Source organism: Protopterus annectens, chromosome 2.part1, assembly GCF_019279795.1.
Source record: "Protopterus annectens isolate FY-2018-M chromosome 2.part1, PAN1.0, whole genome shotgun sequence".
Lineage (NCBI taxonomy): Eukaryota > Metazoa > Chordata > Ceratodontiformes > Protopteridae > Protopterus > Protopterus annectens.
In genome coordinates this window covers 821,876,701-821,900,734 of record NC_056729.1, presented here as the reverse complement: position 1 = coordinate 821,900,734, position 24,034 = coordinate 821,876,701, and the positions used below count along the sequence as shown (strand labels likewise).

Here is a 24,034-nt window from a genome sequence, read left to right as displayed (position 1 = left end):
TGTTTTCACCTGTGTGTCTGTGATTTTTGGGGCACTACACTTTTCCGGTATTGTTGTGGGCCCTTTTGGAGGTGAGAGGGGGGTGAAGTTTGCACTGACTCTATCTGCCAGGATGTTGGCAATATCAGTAGGTTCAGTATATTTTGTGCTATTTTGCACTAGTTCAGTGCATATCTGCGAGTTGCCACTTAGATTCTTAACATAGCTAAAGAAGGCTTTATGGTTATCTTTTGAATCCTTGGCTATTTTTCTTTCAAAGTTAGCCTTGGATGATTTCATGAGGGACATCAGTTTCTTACTGATACTGATCAGGGATGTCTTTCCTTCTTGGGATTTGCTTTTTTTCTGAACTAGTTTCCTCCTTCTGTTGTATAGCCTGTTTATTGCAGGGGTCCACCAAACTGGTTTCCTATTCTTATAGGAGTGAGTCTTGGTTTTGCTAGGGATGGCATGATCCATGCATCCTTGTAGGTGCTCATAGAGTGCATTTGTAAAAGTTTCTGCATCTTGGGCAGCATTATCCTTTAGCGTGGGGGCTGTGAAACTTACCACCTCTGTCTTAAGTAAGATGAAGTTTGCTTTAGAAACATTTTTTACTGTGGTTTTCCTAGTTGGGGGTAGGGTGGGGTGGGGTGTGGACATCCAGAGTTATTAATTTATGGTCTGATCTAACCCAGTGATGGGTTAACCTCCGGTGTGGAACACCTTTCGCCCATGTTGGTGATGACCAGGTCCAATATGTTTTCACCTCTGGTAGGGGAGTTTACCAGCTGATAGCAGTCATGGCTATCATTAGCCTTCATTAGATGTAATATGCAATGCCAAAGCATTTTTGCTATCTCCCCTTTGGATATCATAATAGTGTTAGTACACCCTGCTTCTAAGAGCATTTTTAGTTTTTTCAATGTGAAAACGCAGACGCTGGGAACATAAAGCAAGGTATACTACTGCTTTGCTGCCACAACAAAACTTGCCATTTAATGTATATTTTCCAGAATTGGGAATATTAATTTCCTTGCCTTCAATTATATACTGGCACTGCATACAATAATCACATCTTGTCATACCTCCCTCCCCATTGAGGTTGTGTTTGCGTCTTTCCAACATATTCTTAATACAACAATCCTTTTTATAAACAATATTGGTGTAGGATCCTACCAATTCAAGTTGTTCAGCATTTGTGTGAAAAATGTTCCAGTTACGCTTAATAATATCACTGATTTTATAAAAGTGATGGTTAAAGCTGAAAATACCTGATTTACTAAAGTGTGTATTACTGTCCTGTTTCTCCTGATTTTGTGGACTACTTCCTATACCAAGCATGGGGACAAAGTGTCCACCAATCCTCTTTTGTATAACTTCATTAAGAATTTTTTCTACATACATCACCAGGTATCCTCTTTGTGTTAACATTTCCTTTAATACGCCCATTTGCTATAAAAAATCATGATGTTCAGACACCATTCTAGTCAGTTGTACCCCTGCCCCTTAACTAATGATTTCTTTTGGTGAAGGGGTGACTGCTATCAAAATGTAAAAGGCTGTTTGAATATGTGGGCTTATGGAATATATTTGAGGTAAATTGTTTTAAAGCCCCATCCTTCTTGATAGTAATATCTAAATAATTAATTTCTTCATTATTTATAGTGTATGTGAACTCCAGGAAGTCCGTGCTAGCTTTTATAACTTCCCAAAAATTCTTTAGTTCATTCCTGTCTCTGTTCCACAAAATGATGATATCAGCAAGGTAATGGCCATAAAACATCCAACTATTAACAAAGGGACTTTTGAAAATAATATCCCTTTCCCAAAATGCCAGAACAGTATTGGCAAAAATGGGGGCACATGCTGCCCCCATTGCCATACCTTTTACTTGCTTAAATAGCTGCTGCTCAGATATGATAAGGTTTGTGTCTAATACTGTTTCCATTAAGTTCCTAACAGTTAAAATACGGTTATGGTTTATTGTGGTATATTGACAAAGATATTGATGGAACCACTCAATCCCTGTGTCATGTGGAATGACTGAGAATAGGTCACGAATATCAATGGTGATGAAGATCAAAGTATTATTCTACATTTCATTATTGATTTTGGACAAAAAATTCCAGGAATTTTTTAGAATCCATGGGCAGTCTTTCAATAAATGTTTAAGTCGATTATCAATAAATCTGGCAATAGAGTAGGTTCATAGGTAGGTACTAGGCTATCGGCCCTGGGGCCTATACAAGCCTAGCCAAAAAGGTACCCTGGCTTTTGCCACCCAAGAAAACAATTTTCCTGTGCCACTGTCGAGCAGAGCCACAGAGGTGATCCCCGGGGTGAATTTCCTATTTCCCATCCAAGTAAGTCTTAGATGCATGGGCGTCGACAATTGGTCTGAGGGGTAGGTCCATTAAATCTTTATGTATCTTGGGGACACCAAACATTGTAGGAATTTTAGGATATTTAATAGACATGAATTGGTATTCGTGTATATTAATTTACTGGTTCATTACTAAATCATCTAGCATAACATCTACTTTTCTATAACAAATATTCTTTTCATTTAAACTAATTTCCTCATAGGTGTCCCCATACAATATTGTAAATATTTTGTCTACATAAAAGTTGTAGTTCATGATGGCAAGCCCACCCCCCTTGTTGGGTTTCATAACCCTTATTTCTGTATTATTACAAATCTGTTTTAATCGCTTCATTTCTTCATCATTTAGATTATTCACTTGTATGTTCTCACCTTTAGCATTTCTAAACTTGTCCCTAATGTCCTTTTCACACATTTTTTCAAAAATCAGGACCGAGGGGTGCAGGGTGGGATTAAAAGTGCTAGGTTTTTTACACATTTGTCCAGCAGGTAAGTTGTTAGAGTGTATCCCTTTAAAAAGAAATTTGAAATTTAATTTCCTCATGAAGAGCTTCAAATTAATCAAAGTTTGATCTAATGTTCCCTTCCTATTAGGCACAAAGGATAAACCTTTCTCAATAAGATCTGCTATCTCCCTGTGTAATACAGCCTCACTATAATTATACACTTTGAAATCCCCACCCTTATTGTTAAGGATAACTAGACCTGTGTTGTTTTGATCATTCAGTGTCTGTTCCCCCTTCCCCTCCAATTTCCCCTCGTATGTGTGGGATAATGATGATTGTAGTAAGTGTCTCCCCTTCTCTGGTTCCTCAGTCTCTCGGACCTCCTCAGAGGGGGGTATTCTAAAGGGTCAGGGGTATTATTCTCATTCCCATCAATAATGCTGTTACTATTGGAATTATTAATGTCACAGTCTTCCCTATTAGCTCTTTGTTGCCCCAAAAGGGGTAGTGGGTAGGCCCTATGTTGTTGATATTCTTTTTCATCCCTTATAAGTTTATTAACTTTTCTCTGTTTCAGTTCAGCAATAGTGTCATCAATTTTAACAAACATTTTAAAATATTCGTTTTTTTTTTTACTGCCAAATAATAAATCAGTCTGTATATTTTGATCAAGAGAGTTGATTTTAGCAAGTAATTCAGTAATTTTTCAGTCATTGTCTCTAATGAGACGTCCCAAAAGTTCACAGCCATGTCTATTAAACAGCTCTAATAGTTCGAGATGTAATAGGGAGTCTCTTACCAAGCCTGAAGGGTACTTCTATGTTCTGAGCCCCTTAGGTACAAGCTTGGTACGCACACACTCCCTTAGATAATTATTTTCCAGCTGCAATTTATGGTAGTCCAACATGTATTTCTCCAGTTTAACAAGTTGTTCATTGAGAGACCCATAGTTTGTAATCAGGGAATGCCGCGAATCCGGCCGCCATTCCTTTTCCCCTTCCAGCCATTGTGTAAAACAATTACATCCATTATAGCAGGACCCACTTCAAATGGATCCTGTATTTGGCATGTTACATAAGTCCACCCCTCCTGGTTGACTAGGGTTCAATTCCTGCTGTCTCTGCGCAGGAGTAATACTGCTGCTATTGAAACTATCATTTAAAATGGCAACTCCTGCCCCATTTGGGCCCGGATTATTGTTATTGGCTGAAAAGGACATAGTACAAGGTGTTTGAACCATCCTTTCAAAACGACTGGCCAGATTCACCACTGTCGTGTTAAGGACTACGCCTGAGCTAGCAAAGCGATCGTGGCAGGTTCAATGTCCTCAGCTCCTTCTATGCCAAAAACATGCAAAACACTCCTCACAAACCAGAAACTCCAAACAGAAGACACAAAGCCGAGTACAGGTACCACTTATGGTTAAATTAATACAGGCAATGGTCTGCCTGGTTTAGTTAATATGTTTTAATAACATTTATTGACTTTTTAATAGGACAACTGTCATATTAAATTGTTACTATCTAGGATATGCTTTTAAGTGCATGGTTCCTTTAAGGGGCATATGATGTGGTTAATTAATTGATTATTTTAACGGCTGGTGTATTTAAATCTGGTTGGGGGACGATTTTAGTCATTCTGAAGAAGTCTGCATTGCGGATACGAAAGCACTCAATAAACCACATAAGTGGTTCCTGTACTCAGCTTTTTTGTCTTCTGTTTGGAGTTTCTGGTTTGTGAGGAGTGTTTTCCACTGTCTAGAAGCTCTCTTCACCCTACAGAATGCTGATGTCTGTGCAGTCACTGAGACATGGTTTAAAGCCATGGAGAGCACACCAACAGTGCAAGGTTATATTACTTTCCAGACCAGCTACTACACAGAAAGAAGCTAAAGATGGAGGTGTCTTGATTTACATGAAAAATAACTATACCTGAAGGCTGGTCAAACAGAACAACACACTTGAGCTACTCCATGTTTAAATCACCGTAGGCAAAATCCAATACCATTTTCCTGCAAGTTATAAGTCCCCCTCTATGACCCAGAAAATTCATGCCATATATTTAAACATATTGCAAACATTCAACATCCAACCCAATACCATATTCATGGGTGACTTTATTTACTGCATTATTAACTGGGAATCCTATACGATGCCAAATGTAGAGGCACAGAGATTCCTGGACTTTTTAAACAGAAGCTCCCTGGACCTGATTGTTAGTACACCAACAAGCTGTGCAACCATACTGGATCTGGTTCTCACTAATATGGGAGAGTGCTGCATACCCACTAGTGTAATGTCTTCCCTGGTAATGTCAGACCACAAAATGGTCTCCTTTTAAATAAAAATAAAACATGGACCCCCAGCTAACTCTGGAATATTCAGGAACTACTCTAAAGCTAACTTTCTGCTATTAAGTGATGGTCTGGCAAAATTTCAAGCCCCCATAAACACTGAGAACACTATTGCCTATGCAGAACTGTTCACAGAAATCCTAGATAAGCATGTTAATAGCTGTTTAGAGGCAGCTATACCACCAGAAAGAAGTACAGAACTAACTCAAAAAACAAGCCACCCTGGTGGAATCACAAAGTTAATAGGCTGTATAACAGAAGGAAGAAAATCACGGCAAAAATTAGGAGGTGCTGCACCTGGGTCCCTATCAGTTGACTGAGTTTTCAGAAATGCAAACTCCATATGGCCAAGACTATATGATCGAGTTTTTGGAAACTCAAAGCTTTTGAATGGAGATCGCAGTAGAGCAAGGACCTTGAAATGTACCCTTTTCCTCACTATAGTGCAATCTTGGAGTTGGTGTATATATATCATTTGCATGGGGTGTGTGGGGGGCTTGCCCCACCTTGCAAAAATGTAAAAAAGGTAGATTTTTGTGGGGTTTTTTTTTGTTTTTGGATGTTTGAGCTTTTCGAAACTCTATCATATGGTCTCTTTGAGATTTTTTTTTTGAGTTTCCGAAAAGTCGAGCATCTGACATAGACCCCTGCCCTCAGCAGGATAAAAGCACTCTCATCAAACTAAACAAACAACTCAGAGGAAAAATATAGTCTACCAAAGCCAAATTTGAGGTAATTTTTTCCTCCCAGACCAAGAACAACCACAAGGCATTCTTTAGCTATGCCCGCAACCTCAAAGGCAATACACAATTGCATGCAGAGTTCATTGTAAATGGAGCCACTTATACTAAGCCAGAAAATATAGCAAACCTATTGGCTGATACATTCAGGTCCAATTTTACTCCTCTCTTCCCCTTAACCTTCACTCAGGAAATACCATCAAATTTAACTCCTCCTGCTATCACAGGTCCTTAATGCTCTATCTAAGGCCAAGAACATAGTACCAATGGGCCCAGACAATATCCCAGGATGCCTTCTAAGTAGCATTAAACATGACCTTCCAGGCCTTCTTCAATTGCTATTCAACTGTAGCCTCCAAACAGGCTTGGTGTCTCATGAATGGAGAACAGCAACAGTCATCCCTCTGCACAAATGTGGGCCATATACAGATCCTGGAAACTACAGACCTATAAGTATCACTAGTGTTATATGGAAATCCATAGAAATAATTACCATGGAAATGATCAATAATGATACAGTAAACCTCCAGACACTGGACCCAATCCAGTTTGGGTTAATCAAGGACAGGTCATACCCAGGTCCCTATCACTTGATTGAGTTTTAAGAAATACAAACTACATATGGCCAAGACCATATGATCGAGTTTTTGAAAACACAAAGCTTTTGAATGGAGATCGCAGTATAGCAATGACTAGGAAATTTACCCTTTTCCTCACTATAGTGCGATCTCGGAGTTGGTGTATATATAATTTGCAGTGGAAGTGTGGGGGGCTTGACCACCTGCAAAAATATAAAAAAGGTAGATTTTTGTGTTTATTTTATTTTTTGGATGTTTGAGTTTTTGGAAACTCGATCATATGGTCTCTTCGCGATTTTTTTTTAGTTTCCGAAAAGTGGAGCATCTGACATAGACCCCTGTCCTCAGCAGGATAAAAGCACTCTCATCAAACTGAACAATCAACTCAGAGGACAAACAAAGTCCACCAAAGCCAAATCTGAGGTAAATTTGGCCTCCCAGGCCAAGAACAACCACAAGGTATTCTTTAGCTATGCCTGCCACCTCAATGGCAATACACGATTGCATTCAGAGCTCATTGTAAATGGAGCCACTTATACTATGCCAGAAAATATAGCAAACCTACTGGCTGATAAATTCAGGTCCAATTTTACCCCTCTCTTCCCCTCAACCTTCACTCAGGAAATACCATCAAATTTAACTCTCCCTGCTATCACAGGTCCTTAATGCTCTCTCTAAGACCAAGATCATAGTACCAATGGGCCCAGACAGTATCTCAGGATGCCTTCTAAATAGCATTAAACATGACCTTTCAGGCCCTCTGGAATTGCTATTTAACTGTAGCCTCCAAACAGGGTTGGTGTCTCATGAATGGGGAATAGCAACAGTCATCCCTCTGTGCACAAAGGTGGGCCATCTACAGACCCTGGAAACCACAGACCCATATGTCTCATTAGTGTTATATGTAAAGCCATACAAAGAATTACCATGGAAATGATCAATAATGATACAGTAAACCTCCAGACACTGGACCCAACCCAGTTTGGTTTCATCAAGGACAGGTCATTCCTACTCAACCTGGTGGATTTCTTTGGGAAGGTCACCAAAGCAATGGATTAGGGAAAAATGGTTTACACTGCCTACCTTGACCTGGCCAGGGATTTGACACAATCATACCTCTCAACCTGGAAACATCAAAAATCTGGACAAAGGCCCATGAAAAATATGTACAAATCTGTACGCTGATTAAAATAAAATGTGCATACATAATTATGTAACCCCACCCACTCCAATGAAATTGTGGGATACTGACTTTCGAAAAACTGAAGAACAGACAACCAAAATATTTTCCCAGATTCTCCCTGCAGCCATTCCAATGTCCCATTACTTGGCTATTTAACCCCATTTGCCATAAAGGGTACCTGTCAAATCTTTGAACACTCAAAATTTCGAACGTTACATGGTCGAGACCAAACGTTCAAAATTTTGAGTGCTCGAAGATAGACTTTCAATGGCACCGTACAGTGCAGATAGGGAGAATTTCTCTTTTCTGCACTGAAGTGCGGTCTCAGAGTTGGTATATTTAAGTAGGGGAGTGTGGGGGGTGCAGGGGGTTTGCACCCTGCCTACACTGTTAAAGTGTTTTTTTCTGTGTTTTCTTTTCTTTTCTTTTTTTTTTATGTTCGAACATCCAGATGTCGAACATTTGGTCTTGACCATGTAATGTTCAACATTTTGGATGTTTGAACATTTAACATAGACCCCATTAACACTATAATGTGCATACTGCTTTACTTCTACAATGATTATTGGGATTTTATTTTACATTTTATAGCACAAACACTAATAGACATATGCTAAACAAAGCAATACAGGCAGGCTCACAATGAAAATAGACTTAGCATTAAAAATTTCTCTGCCCTTGAAACTCACATTTATTGAAACAGCATTGAAACCCACATCCAAAGAAAATGCATCTGGCCAGTGGCGGATAAAGATTACCATTGGGCTGTTTTCAAATTGTACGCCCCCTTGCACATGAAACATACATGTGTTCTTTGATACACGCACCTTTCTGACTGTATAAAATTATATTCCTTATATACAGTAATACAGCACACTTGTTAAAGCGTGTTTTAAATGTATTGTTTTGAACATTTTTCCAGTAAGCAATGAAACAAAATGCATGTACCAATGACAAAACTGCCATATTCAGAACATTTCCATCATAAAAGTCTACTCAAACTTCTACAATCCTCCAGTGTCATTAAATATGCACAATCTCTGCAGAAGTAAAAATCATCAACATAATTCTACATTAAAGAGATCTATAGCTAATGAAGAGGTTGATGCTAGCAAACAACTTTATATTTTGTTTCATCTACAAGTAAAGTGCCTGTTGCCCTTGAAGAATAAATTGCCTATGTTACATTAAAAATGATAAGCTAGTAATATTTCAATATTGAATGGATGGCAAACTGATAACAGGTTCATAGTTGCTATGTATCTCCGCCAAATGAGGACATTCTCAGGACTGCAGCATCTACCCCCCTTAAAAGTACAACACAGTACAGTATCAGCAATCCATCTACATACTGTGGGAGTAGAACCCACAGCCTTCTGCAGCAAAAGCAAGTATACTACCTGTTGTGCTATTAACAATGCAAGTAGACTTTATATAAGCTGCACTAATCTTCTCTTTCTCTGAAGAACTGTGCAGCACAAAAAGTCAGGAGAAATGTATTGGAGGGACAAAGGCCCAAAACCAGGGGCACATTTTAAACATTGCTTATATAATTTTGTATAAACCTGGTTTATCTTTTGCAAATGTTGTAATTCAAGTTCATAATCTGTTTGCTTATGCTACTGTTTAAATCTTTGTAAAACATCTTGATTTACTTATGATCCACCATACTATGAATTCTGTACTTGTTTTATTTTCTTTTTCTTTAATAATAAGTTGTACATGTATAAATGCTTTTTACTTGCTTATGTCTGGAGATTTTCTCCTTCACAATCTGCTGAAAAAGGGCTTCTTGCCCAGCCAGACTAACCCGGTTAACAAATGTCAAATAAATAAATAAATAGAATCTTAGAAAGTTGCTAGAATAAAATGTTGTGTTTCCATGTGTTCCCTGAAAGGTAGGAAGACTGAAACTTAAATGGCTATCATTCAGTGAATTCAGTTCTCACTGATTTGCCAGAAAAGCATAAAATTTTATTTAACATTTGTTTACTGGGAAAGTCCAACATAGAACAAAACCTATTTTCAGCAGAGGCCCAGGGAGAAATAAGATGTATGTCTTTGTATCGTGGGAGGAAACCTGAGCACCCAGAGGAAATGCACAAAGACACAGGGAGGACATGCAGATTCCATACAGAAGGCACTTCAGCCAATAATCAAAACAGAGAACCTCTTACTGTGAGGCAACAACACTACCAATGCACCATCCCAATTTTAAGAGGAACAGACCAAAAGTATGAGCCAAACATTCCAGACAATTTATGAAAATTTGTACAGTTGAGAGCTATAACTCCTTCATTCAGAAGTGGTGGTATGGGTAGAACTCAGGCTCTTGCTTCTTGTACCTAAGGTACAGAGCTTGAGCCTGGATTAACAAAGCCCAGTCCAGAGAAATAAAAAAAAAAACACAATCAAAGCAATGACTTTGTTAAGCAAAGGTGCAATTACTAGCATGCTTACGGAGAAAGATAAAAATAATGAGTCAGTTTAAGGCAATGTCATTTTAGCATAGAAAAAGTGTGAATGTACTTCAGTTTGCTTTTTTGATTTGCTTTTGCATTACAGTAAAGAAAGAAAGAAGTGAAAAATAGTAAGACAAACCATAAGAGTGAAGACAGGTGTGCTGGAGCTCAAATTTCTCTAACTCTGCAATCTGCATGACAAATCACTAAAGGAAAGGAAAGGAAAGTAACTTCCCATGTGGAAAAATAATAAAGGCCAAGATAAATTTAGTCTGGGATTCAGGGACATTGATAATATAGTACTAACAGGAATTTGCTGCTTTTCTTCCTAGTGGTACAGACCTAAGCAGTAATTCGGAGACATGAAAGAACAATATGGATCAAAAGCTCATTAGTGACTCTGCATGTTTCTGAAATGGATACCTTGTTCCCTTTATCGACCCATTCAGCACTGTTCCACAGACACCAAAAGTACATACACAGACAATCTGACAGATACCAACAGTCACACAAGCTCAAAGACACTCTGACAGACCCATGCAGTCACCCACACATACAAAAAGTCACACACACATTCAGACTAACGCAATCCCAGTCATGCCCAACACATATACAAAGACTGATATAGTCCAAGTCATGCACCCCCACATACAGTCCAACAGATGTATACAGACACCTAAAAAGTATCACACAACCTCATGCACATAAACTGATACTGTCCCAGTAACACCCCTATATGCATACAAACACACACACACACACAGTAAAGTGAATAGCCTATAAAGTGAATGCAATGGTTGAACTACCGTGCATTACACACTAAACAAGATAAAGTGAATGCAGCCAGCAATGGCTGTGGATATAAGCTAAATCAATGCAGTAATGTGTACACACACACTAAACAAAGTGAATGCAGCAACAGTTGAACTGCCATGCGGTCCTTTGCATGGCCAGATAGACACACACATACTTAGACAAACTAAATGTAGCATGATGATAAACTTGCATGGCCAGCCAGCAGATACATAAACTACATAAATGCAGTAGCATGATAAACCACACACACACAAACTCAGCCAGCAGATACAGACAAACTAAAATCTTTTAAATGAATGCAGCAACGAAACACCAGACATTTAATTAATGCAGCAATGGAACACCAGACATTTAAGCTAAATTAATGCAGCAATGGTTGAACGGTTGAACACAACAGACAGATAAACTAAGTACAATAGTCAGCTGGTGGAGTTATGCAATGGAAATGCAGTGCACAGAGTTATACAGGCCGAGTCCAACAATGAACTTGCACACAATATCTTGACTGGCCAGCAGATAATGCACAACAAATTATAACAGTAGTTTTTTTCCTCTTACCTGGCGGACTCTGCAAAATTTAAATCATGCTGCCCGCCATCCCTATTTCTCTCAAAGTACAACAGACAGTAGCTGATGTCATCACGCACATCCCTATAGGCTGGTGATGTGTAGTGACATCAGCCAGAAATTTAAAGTGGTAAATTAAAAAAACAAAACAAAAAAAAAGATCTAGAAATTCGGAAATGAAGCGGGCCACTTGGGAATTCGTGGCACCACAATATTTTGCCCTCATAACTGGTACATACTGAGGAATTTGGTATATTTGAGAGGTATGGACACAATACTCCACTTGGGCATTGTTGACAAACTCAAGAGGTTAGATACAAACTGTATGTCACCTGATGGATAGCCAACTGGCTCACAGACAGGATCCAGGAAGTTAGAATTGGGAGGTCCACCTCTACATGGAGGCCAGTTACAAGTGGTGTCCCTCAGAGATTGGTCCTTGGACCACTCCTGTTTTGCATGTACTTCACTGAAGTCAAGGCAAAGGTCAATGGTCTCTGGCTGACTAAATTTGAAGATGATTGCAAATTAGGAGCTGTCATTGAATCCCACACTGACACAAATGTTCTTCAGGAAGGGCTGACACAGACAAACAACTGGTGTTAGAGCCAGGGACTAAAACTAAATGCCAAGAATTGCATAATAGTATCCTTTGGGAAGTCATCCACCCCTGGTAACTATCATATTGACAACACAACCCTTAGAGCTGACACAGTAGTCAGGGACTTAGGGACACACATAGACAGTAATCCAGTCTTTGACCATCACATGTCTACAGTAGTGAGGAAATCATTCTATGTTGTATAACTTATAAACAAAGGTATGACATCTAGGTTCAAGGAAGTCATTGTTCAACTGTATTCAGCATTCATCAGATCTATCATTGAGTACAATGCCCCCTTTGGTATCTATCTAACCAGGCATATCCAACAATTGGAACATCCAAAGAGGTTACTCACTAAAAGAATAAAGGGCATAAGTAAAATGTCCTACGCAGACCACTTCAAGACCCTATCCCTCTATTCTGTCTCCTACAGGTGGTTGAGGGGAGATCTATGCCTGGCATATAGGGCATTTTCAGACCCCACTCTGATGGACCGCCTGCATATCCACAAAACAAACAGCACCAGAATTACTCATTTTAAAGACTTGCCTGTGATATAAATAAGACTTGTTGGACAGACAGGTATGTATCCCAGAGAATACCCTGTCTCTGTCCCCATCCATATGAAGCAGAGTTCCTCCTTAACCCAATTCAAGTATAACTTAGACAAATGGATGGGGAACAGGAAATTCATCCCTGGCTTGGCACCTATGTCTCTAATAGCCAACCTGTAAATGGTTTATCTCCCAGGCCCCTGCAAATGGTTTATCTCCCAGGCCTCTGCTTGTAAATGTTTCATCTGCCAAGCCCCTGCTTACACTTATCAAGGGTACCAGAACTTGTCAGAGATTTAAGATCCATGGCTAGGCTTAAAAAGGCAATGGACAAAACTGAAAAAATAAAAAACGATCACAGCCACGAATAAAACGAAACACTGTTTTAACACATCCACACGACTAAGCGCTTTCACCTTCCTTTACATAGGCTCCTTCAGAGTCATTTTAAACAGACAACTTACTTCACTTAAAACATATACAAATGTCACATGAAACCAATCAAACCTCTCCCCTGATTAATATTTAAAACACACACTCAGTTGAAAAACCTTAGACATAAATATTAAAACTTTTAAACTTATTATCTAAAACTCAGACTCCTTAATTTTAATAAACTATTTTACATAATTATACATACCTTATTGTATTAACCTTACTTTTTACCTTAATTATTTTTCTTTTAGTAAAAACCTAAATTTGGTTGGCCCTCTGTTTTAAAATTTGGTAACAATGAGATGCTGTCAATCAAACCTGGCAATACAGTGGCATTCAGCCTCAACTGCCACTTTGATTCTCTTGTCTCCACTTCCAGGATGACATCACCTCCTCTTTCATTCTTTTGCACCCTGTCAATTACAAAAAAGATAAATCTCCTAAAATTTGAACACTTGGTGCTATGAATGTATAAAGCATTGTGCAGATCCTTCTTTTTGATAGACCTAATATGCTCACCTATTCTATCCCTCAACCTACGTGTCGTCTTCCCAACATAAAATGCTGGGTAAGACGTACATGTGGCAAGGTACACCAATTTTTGGGAGTTGCAGTTGCATCTCTCAGGGCATTTCATAGAAAAATTGTAATGACTGTCACATAAGGTCCATCATTAATAAATTTGCAGTACCTACACAGGTACCACATTTGCTCATAACATACCTATATCTTATATTTAGCCCTGTTCTTGCGGGTCCCTCAATAATGTTAATATTCTTGCCCTGACTAAACACTATTTGTGGTTTATAACCTAATTTTTCCTTTGTTCCTTGTTCAATACATGTGTACCAACAATTATTCAAAATTGTACTTATAGCAGTTGATTGACTATTGTATCTCAATACCATCACATCCCCACCCTTCTCACCAACTGTAGTCTGCATTTGACATCCAGCCATCTTCAAAATCGGGGTGAAAACTGTGTCCCTTTTGATCTTTATTTCCCGTTTAATTTTTGCTACAAGCTTTAAAGGGTAGCCCCTTTCAATAAACAATCCTATCAAATTATACAATTCCTTGTCAAAGGTAATATCACTACTTACTAAATGAGATAGTCTTACCATCTGCCCTTTATGATACTCTTCCTTTGGTGGAAGGGGTGACAACTATTAAAGTGGAGCAGGGTGTTCGAATATGTTTGTTTCCTAAAAATGGTGCTGTTAAACTCCTCCATCTCATTGCCTTTTGTTAGAAGTATGTCCAAAAATTCAATTTCTTCTTCTTTCCATTTACTTGTAAATTTTAGGAAAGTTGTAGTGGAATTTAAATATTCCACAAACACTTCTGCTTCCGTTCTCATTCTCTTCCCACAGGATGAGTATATCATCCAAAACTCGATTGTAGGACTTACGTCTGTTGATATGTGGTGACTGGAAGATAAACTTCCTTTCCCAGTCAAGTACTACCAGTTTGGCATATACTGGGGCACATTTTGCACCCATTGACACTCCTGATACTTGGTGGAACAATTCACCTTCAGAACCTACAAAATTATTTTTGAGGACCATCTCCAACATTTCTGTGAGAAACACTATCTTGTCCTTATTAATCTTATTACGTTTCATTAAACTTCATTAAATAAAGTGGCAATTGAGGCTGAATGCCACTGTATTGCCAGGTTTGAATGACAGCATCTCATTGGTACCGATTTTAAAACAGAGGGCCAACCAAATTTAGGTTTTTACAAAAAGAAAAATAATTAAGGTTAAAAGTACGGCTAAAACAATAAGGTATGCATGCTTATGTAAAATAGTTTATTAAATTTAGAGTTTGAATTTTAGATAAGTTTAAAAGTTTTAATATTTATGTCTAAGGTTTTTCAACTTGGTGTTTATACCATTTTAAATATTAATCAGGGGAGAAGTTTGATTGGTTTCATGTGACATTTGTATGTGTTTTAAGTGAAGTAAGTTGTCTGTTTAAAATGACTCTGAAGAAGCCTATGTTAAGGAAGGTGAAAGCACTTAGTCGTGTGGATGTATTAAAATGGTGTTTCGTTTTATTTGTGGCTGTGATCGTTTTTTATTTTTTCAGTTTTGTTCATTGTTTTTTGCCTGTTGGCAGTTGATAAGTTTTATTCAGTAGGCTTAAAAAGGCCCTTGTAGTCTTTAGCCTAGTAACCACCTATGAACTTAAACTCTAAATAAACGTATATGGAAAAAAAAAAAACTTAAACTTAAAGCTGAAAGCACTTAAAAGTGAAAGCAAAACCAGTTTTTTTCTTTTTGAGATGGGCATATCTCCCTGTACATCATATGGAGCTGCACTTCCCCTACTAAGTAGTGCAGCTAGGGTGGGACAAAAGGGGTAACTGCCCTAGGTGCAAAGTTTCAGGAGGCATGATCGGCGATCCATCATCCTGATCACTCTTTATTACAAAATGGGTTATAAAAGCCTGTATTGCATTTGAGGTTGAACCTGAGTGCTGTAGCACTCCATGTGGTTCTAAACTGTAACAAACTTTGCGACAGTTTAAAAGTAAAAAAAAAAAAAATCTATCTCTATCTATCTCTCTGTGTGTGTGTATATATATATATATATATATATATATATATATATATATATATAAAATGGGTCAAATTCTAATCTTCAAAAACTAATTTCTTCGAAGATTAGGAAGCAGACACCCACTTTCACAAAAGTGCACTTTTGCGAAAGTCAGTTAACCGAATCACGGTACAGTGGGGATAAGGAAATATATCCTTTTCCCCACTGTAGTGCGATCTCGGAGTTAGTATATATAATTACCAGAGATCTATCCAGCAAGGTAAAATACCCCTGCACCTCCCATGGTGGGGGCTGTGCTCCCCCACACCCCCACTACTGATATATACTAACTCAGAGATCACACTACAGTGGGGAAAAGGATATATTTCCTTATCCCCACTGTACCATGATTCGGTTAACTGACATGAGTCAGTTAATTTCGCGAAAGTGCACTTTCGGTTAAGTGCACTTTTGGGAAAGTGGGTGTTTGCTTTGTAATCTTCGAAGAAATGAGTTTTTGAAGATTAGAGGTAGATATATATATATATATATATATATATATATATATATATATATATATATATATATATATTACTAAGTAATACCTGAGCATTCTATCACTCCATGCAAGATACAAACTGTAGCAGCTGCTGGCTACAATTGTAGTGAGCAGTTTGTTACCATTTAATGAGAAAAATAATTGTTTTTTTCCCCCTAAAATAAATTGATTGCTGTAGTGCACCATGCAGGGTATAAACTGCAGCAACTGTTTTCTAGTAATGTCTGCTGATGATGCTAAAATAAGCTGATGAATTATATTCTAGATCAGGCACATTTGCAGATGCACCTTGATGGATTACACATATGGTCTGTATTAAATAATGTGCCTTTTAACTATAAGAAGTGCAAGGTATTATAGGCTGGGAAAGAATGTGGAATACCAGTGTAGTGTGACAAATTAGGTCATATTAAAATGTGTAACATATAAGAATCTTACAGTTATGATTACAGAAGTGATCTGTACAGATGCACTTTTATATAGCTTTATAAATGTCTGCAAGAAAACTAAACAAGGCCACATCTGACATAATATTTACTAACCATGGGAAAGGGATCTCAGAAATAACTTGCTAATATGTACTAATAGAACTAACAATTCAAGGAGAAGAACTGTTCAAAAACAGAGCTGGCAGAACATGGAATAGACTACCTTCTGAAATAAGATTAGCAGAAAGTGTAAACAACTTTAAGACAAAGGTGGATGAGTGGTTTGGTGACATGGTATCCTGGAATGTTCACCTGGGAAAATGGCTTCTTATTATATTTAAGGAGATCCTTAGCCAAATGGTTATACTGAAACATTAAAACAATGAAGTTCAGAACAGCTGATAGTATTTTTCTAAGATAGATGATAGATAATAGATTATTCTGTATTTTTTGTTTCTATCTAAAACTGTACCCATATCTTGGTTTCCATACACTAGAAGACAGAAATGTTACCTCAGGTACTGGCAAAATATAATTAATTGCAACTTTTCTACTTTTTTTAAGTAACTGGTTAGAATCAGTAGTATTTTGAAAGAGGGAAGAAAGAGTTCTCTCCTAAAAGAAAAAAATGTAAGGGATAGCCTCATATCTGCCTATTGCAAAGAATACAGTAGAGCTTCCATTGTTTAGGAATCTCATTTAAACTGACATTTTTTAAGTTTATTTAGTGTATTTCAGTTTTGCCTTAATGCTAGGAAGACTGCATGTTGGTTTATTAAAATATTTTTAACTCTGGCTGGAGTGAACCAAGTCTGTAGTTATGAAAGCTGAAGACTTACTTTGCAAGCCAAATTAAAGCTTGACTTCACAGTTGAAGCTAAAACACATTTTATCTGTATTCAAGAGAACAGTTATCACTTCAGTCAAGAACAACTTCCTCACTTGCCAAGAAAAATGTTGCTGATTCTACTTGCCCCATATTCAGTGGCTGCTGAATGTTTTGCTTTGAGGATATGGCCTGTGCTCAGAGCTCCAAATCAAAGTGAAGCTGATGGACACTTGCATTTCTGCCACCTGAAGGTATATCTGGTGCTTTAAAGGGATTCATGTTATTAAATGGATATCAGTGCAACCAGGGACATCAGTACTCAAACTTCAGCTTTTTTGGAGGGAGCTGGCCTGCCCTGCATCTTCCATGTGTGGAGCTTAACTTTCAGACCCAATTACTTAAATACAGCAGCTCAGTTGTCCCATAACTAGGGAGTAAAGATAAGTATCTTACTAGTGATAACCTCTTTTCACAATATATTTGTAGCACTCTGTCACTAAAGTAACAACTATACAGCAAATAAAAAGTAGAAAAAAAATACAAAATTCAAATAAAAAGAATTCAAAGTAAAACATACAACAATCCCCTACTGCAACATCAAAACAAGACTACTATCAGTAACACTAAACACAGTACTAACTCACTGCATTCAGTTCAGTGGGGTCTCAATAATTCCTTTTCACTGACATGGCATTTCTTAAAAATGTCCTTGATAATATTACAAGACCTGCTGTTATGAAACTAAAAGCACAGCTGTGCGCCAAAAGTACTGCATTGGTGATGTGCTTCAAGGTCTTTAATGACCTAACAGGAGGTATGGCAGGAGGCATTCAGAGAAGGGCTAACTTCTGCCTTTGTTTCCTCCATCATAATTTTGGGCATATCATTACCTGTTGCAGGGAGGGTCACCATGGATACAAAACACAGTTGAGGAGTGGCATAAGATGATATGTCATTCAATGAGCAGGAGTCACCTCTTTGTGCGACTGAGAGGTTCATACTGTGTGAAAAGGACAGGGTGGACAAGTTGTGTGACAGTATTCCCTGAGGGTTTCCAAAGCAGCCTCAGCACAGATTCATCATACAGCATGAGACATGCAGAATGTTTTGACCACAAGAGTAGTGTACAGTGATACTTACTGTGATGATGTGAGGTATTGCCAGCTATGCCAGGAGAAGTAGGGCAGTGGATGTGTAACATATGCCAGCACAGCTAGCTTGAATTTTGTAAAGAGTTATATGTCATTTTTATATCAAACTGATTTGTACAGATGCTTGTGTTGAAAAATATATTTGTAAAACTGCTTCTGTTAAAAATGTACCAACAGTGTGTCCTGCTGGCCAGAAAAGAAATATACATTTATATCAGACTGTACTGTTGTAACTGAGGAAATGTATATATGTTAACAGAAGATACTGGAAAGGAAGAGGTTAATCTCAGTCTAGCTAACTTTAAAAAATAGTAAGAAATTAAATTATTTAATTTAGGCTATAAAGAGTGCATCTTGCAGTTCTAACTGTAGACAGAGATGAAATGTCTGTGCCATAGAATGGTGTATTAGCTCCTGTAGGAAGAGTGGAAGTGTTTTCTTGTTTTATAACCTCCAGAAACTGCAACAGATCTTAGCAAAGCTCTATGTGTGTGTATTATTGACACATTTGTGCAAGATTCTGGTTCAATTGCTGGGGAGGGGGTAGCATGGAATAATAACAGATGAGACTGAAGTCTCTGAGCACTCTGTTTTTGGAACCTGACAAAGAAGGACCCCTCACCTACTTCATCTTGCCTTGCTCTAGTAAGTGACCAGGGAATAGTAATAGATCAGTCAGGACAATATAGTGAGATTAATTAAGTACTGTTTTTCTGTATCTGTGTGAATCTGTTCATCTCTGTTATTTTTAATATTTCCTGTGGTTAAAACTCTTGTTTACTATAGATGGATATTCCATATTTTCATGTTCTTTTAATATTTATTATTAAATACATTTAAAGTTTTCATTGTGGCTGGTCATTTAGAGAAGATTTTAAACTTTGAGAGTACTTATATTTATTTAGTGACACTGTGGCCACTCCTGAAAGCCTTACTGCATTGGTCCAAACACTACTATTTGTATTACTATTAATTTCACTCAGTATAATTGGGTACCCTTGTAAATAACTTAGAGTAGCTGGCTTTAGAGTGCTTGGTAGCAGTAACTACCTTATAGTCTGGGCAGAAGGGGGCATAGCTTGTAAATCTGTGCCAGCCTTTCCCAGGTGTGTGTGTGTGTGTGTGTGTGTGTGTGTGTGTGTGTGTGTGTGTGTGTGTGTGTGTGTGTGTGTGTGTGTGTGTGTGTGTGTGTGTGTGTGTGTGTGTGTGTGTGTGTGTGTGTGTGTGTGTGTGTGTGTGTGCGTGCGCAAATAAAATCTCAAATGGTGTGTGCCAGTTGCTTGGAGCAGGGAACAGAGCACTGTTTAACAGAGAGAGTGGTAGACTTGGCTTGGACTCAACTCTATAGCTCTGCTAATGGGGATTCTTACTGGGGATCTGGAGGAAGACAGAGAAAGAAATCCAGACCCCAGACTGAGTGTGTTCCATGTGTGCTTGTAAGTGAAATTGTGGTTGATGCAGAGAGCTGCATCTTGAAATACTGTGTGTATCTATTTTTGCTCCAAGTGAACATCCCTCTCCAGTGCAGTGATGAGAACTCAGGTTCCTGGATTACTGGCCCAGAGAGGGAACATCACACTGACATTGTGCATACAGTCGTGCATAACCTTTTAATGTAATATGCTTCCACATCTGTTTACATTAAGTATAAGGCTACATATGAAACACACACTTTGTTCTGAGCTCCATGCACATGCCAATGCAGTATACACTGACAACACATGCATGTTTTGTGTGACACTGACAAAAGTTGTTTAATATGCAGTTCAGTGCTCTTGTGTTGTTTCCTTCTTCAATAATGCAATTTTATGGCAGAGAACTAAATAAGATTCAATGTCTGTACATTCAAGAAATGGTTCCTTCATAATATGGTACAGAAACTTTGCTTGCAAACATATTCATTTCCCCAGTTTCTTAAAGTTTGTTTAGTTTTTTGTCTATCTAAAACTATGTTAGGAAATCATCTCCCTTCATATCCAATCAATCCCCCTTGCATTGTCATTTAATATCCTTTCATTATAATTGTACAACCAATAACAAAGTGCACAAAGTCCCTTCCCACAGACTACGAAAGAGGCAAGTGAACTAATGACCATCAGTACCTATGTGTCATTGGTGGAGCCAGCCACCAAATAAAAAAACAATGAAGAATTACATGACTGTTGCTGGGCATATACTCATACTTTTTAACTGAAAGTTTGACTGCTGGTGAGATGACACCATTGCCACTTGTTAGCTCACTGTTATATGGGGAATATGTTCTACCCTGCCACACTCCACAAAGTACTGCAAAACTTTTGACTCATATCTTTGAAATATATGGAAGCTAGTCTGGCAGTGGTATGACACACTGCTGGTCACACTATCAAGTGTCAAGCAAGAAGCCGATAAATAGTTCATTGGCCATACTTTGAAGTATTATTTGTGTGGTTTAGGGTATCAAGCTTGTAATCTAAATGTTACAAGACATACTGTAACCAATGTAATATATAACAGAGAACACCATGATCCTATTTTTCTTGATTGAGAATAACTGAAATTAGATTTTCTGATCAACCTTATTGTCTAAATGTTTTGCATTAAGCTTCTTACCGAGTTTACCCTTTTCTTCATCTCCTCCTGCTTCCATCCAAGACTGGGCATTGGTTAGTAGATGACTCTGTGACTCACGTAGTGGTTTAGGGGGAAAGGGATGACTGTCAGAGCTGCAGGAAAAAAAACAGTATAGTTCATTTTACTTCAAGAAATTTTCAAAGACTATCAGTGCCTGACCTTAATGTTATGTTAGAGACAGAATGTAATTATTCTTCTTCTCATCAGGCACAAGACTAGAGCAAACTAAAGTGGTGAAGATGTCATTAATATAAATATATAGACGTGTATGTATATATTATGTGTGATAAAGAGACTTTCAAACAGCTGACCCTTATACAGTCAAGTCTAAGACTGGGAAAAGGTGACTATCAGAGTCAGCAAATACTATAAAATAAAAAGTATAATTTGTAACACATTTAACATCAATCAAGTTTTGAATGGGTCTGCCAATGTTTTGGGAACTGCTTACATTTCAACCATTCAACTGTTTTGCTATGACTACCACTCTAAGTTATGTCTGACAATTTGTTCAGATGACATGTTAACTGAAAGTTTACCTGACCACAAATAAACTAATGACTGTGCCCATATTCATCCAGTGTAAGTCATATGGCATATTTATTTGTCTGAGTATAGTATGTTTATATTTATCCTTAGGCAAAGCATATTACTGATGAATTTTCCATTCCCTCATTAAACTATACATTGCATGTCATAATACATAAGGTGCTTCTGAGAACTGCAAATATCAGAGTAAATATGGATGACTTCTTTTAAAAGCAACAAACAAGCTACCAAATCATCTGACACAGATTTCAACCACTTAACAGAAAAATCAAGAAGAAAGATAAAAACAAAATGGTCTGCAAAGTGTCTTAAATAAATATACACAATGCTAAAACAAATACTGCATCTGTCAACTTGTCTCAAGTACACAACCCAAAGACTAATGTTTGGCACACCCTTCAAATTCAATAACAAGAAAACAACTGGTCACCACTTCTCCTCTTTGCCAGCCCACATTTAATAAATGCAGTTCATTGAAAAAATGGGCACACACTTACCATGTCCAAAATCAGCTGTAAGAGGAGAAACACAGAGGGCCAACACTAGCACAGACAAGAATGAGCACAGCATAGCCAGACAGCTACCTGCCTGTGTAACTCCTGCAGAGCCAATCACCACTTCTTTATCCACCTGAATCTCTGGCAGCTGCGGTCAGTTAAATAATCATTACTGTACTGGATCCACTTTTAGTAAGCCATGGTGGTGCAGCGGTAGCATTGTCGCCTCACAGCAAGACGTTCTCCCATTCGATTCTTGGCTGGAGCGCCTACTGTGTGGAGTCTGCATGTCTTCCCCATGGTCGAGTGGCATTCGAAAGACATGCGTGAATAGGCATGCCTTCGTTGAAGGTTGGGCATCAGGCTGGCACCTCGGCAATATAAAAATCGACTGCCAATCATTAGCGGACCGGAGTTCTGCTGTGGCGACCCCTAACCGGGAAAAGCCGAAAGAAAAACAACAACAACAACTGGATCCACTTTTACTAATCTGCACTTGCAATGAATAATATGGAATGACATTTATTATTCCTTTTTAAATGTACAGTTACCAAAAATAAAAGCTATAAATTATAGTACACAGCTGTGCAGACTGTAACAGATTTAAGGTGACCATGCTATCTAAGGTTTCCTGAAACTTAAAACAGTCCAACAGTAGTAGTGTTTAGAATCTAAGTGCTTCTTCTGTAGGTCTGTTTTGATTTCCAGGAAGTCTCTCTCTCTCTCTATATATATGATTGGATTTACAGTCACATCAGTGACAGAGAGAAGTTGCTACACTACAGGCAATCCAAGCTTCAAAGACAAGCATTTATCAGTGTGGTTCAGATAACAAACCAGACTTTTTTTTCTCCTAAACATAATTAAATAATTAAACATGTTTTGCAGGACAGATTAAATGCATACATTTTAAAAGTTTTACAGGCAGAATTGAAAGTCTTCAAGGGCCACGTTTGCCCCACTCACTTTAAAGGGGAAAGTTTCACCTCAACTCACTTCCCTTCCCTACTTTTTCATGATTCCATGCCATCCAGTCTGCCTTCTCATTTGTCTCCTCTCTTGTCTCCTACTTACCCTTTCTGCTTACATAAATTTAACAACTGTCTGAAGAGTCTCCTCTAACAGTACAGGCACACCATGCCTGCACTTGTGTCATATAGATAAAGCCATGACTATAGCCCCGATGACTTGGGTTCATTCAGTGATTCAAACACCTGATGGCACAGGCATGGAAGACTGGCAACCTATCCTGTGGGATTGGGCTGTACACTTGTATGCACCATTGTGTCTGATCCCTGATAGGTGGGGAGTGTTGTACTGTAGGTGGACAGACTCAGGCTGAGTCACATATGGCAGCACAGATGTGATGTCATAGAACCCATTGCACAACAATCCTTGGGGATTGGCGGTATGCATGCAAGTGTCTGGCTGTTAGTAAAAAACAGTCCCAGGTAAAAGTATGATACTGACCCAGCTATCTTTGTTTTCCAAATACCTTTATTAACTTCACATAGTAAAGTGTGACATGGATACACATACAGTTATAAAAAAACAAACAAACCATTAAATAGATTTTCCCTTTTCATGCTTTATATGTAAATGGTTTATTTCTTACCAATTACTATTCAATTTATCATTGCTCAAGTCGTGCCTTCCCTGAAATTTCACTCCTCCTCTTTCTGAGCATTATTCTGCATGTATTATTCCCATGGACTCAATTTATTTCTATGTAGTATGCTCCTTCCATTGTCTTAAGAT

General features: G+C 38.1%; 1 protein-coding gene across 1 annotated transcript in view; it reads right to left on the bottom strand.

The window, feature by feature from the left end:
* The window catches only part of ZDHHC2 (zinc finger DHHC-type palmitoyltransferase 2), a 1,463,314-nt gene that overhangs the window by 60,424 nt on the left and 1,378,856 nt on the right, over positions 1–24,034 (bottom strand). Inside the window, 1 exon segment of the mRNA XM_044062506.1 lies at positions 21,210–21,322. Coding sequence (XP_043918441.1) covers positions 21,210–21,322 — 113 coding nt within the window.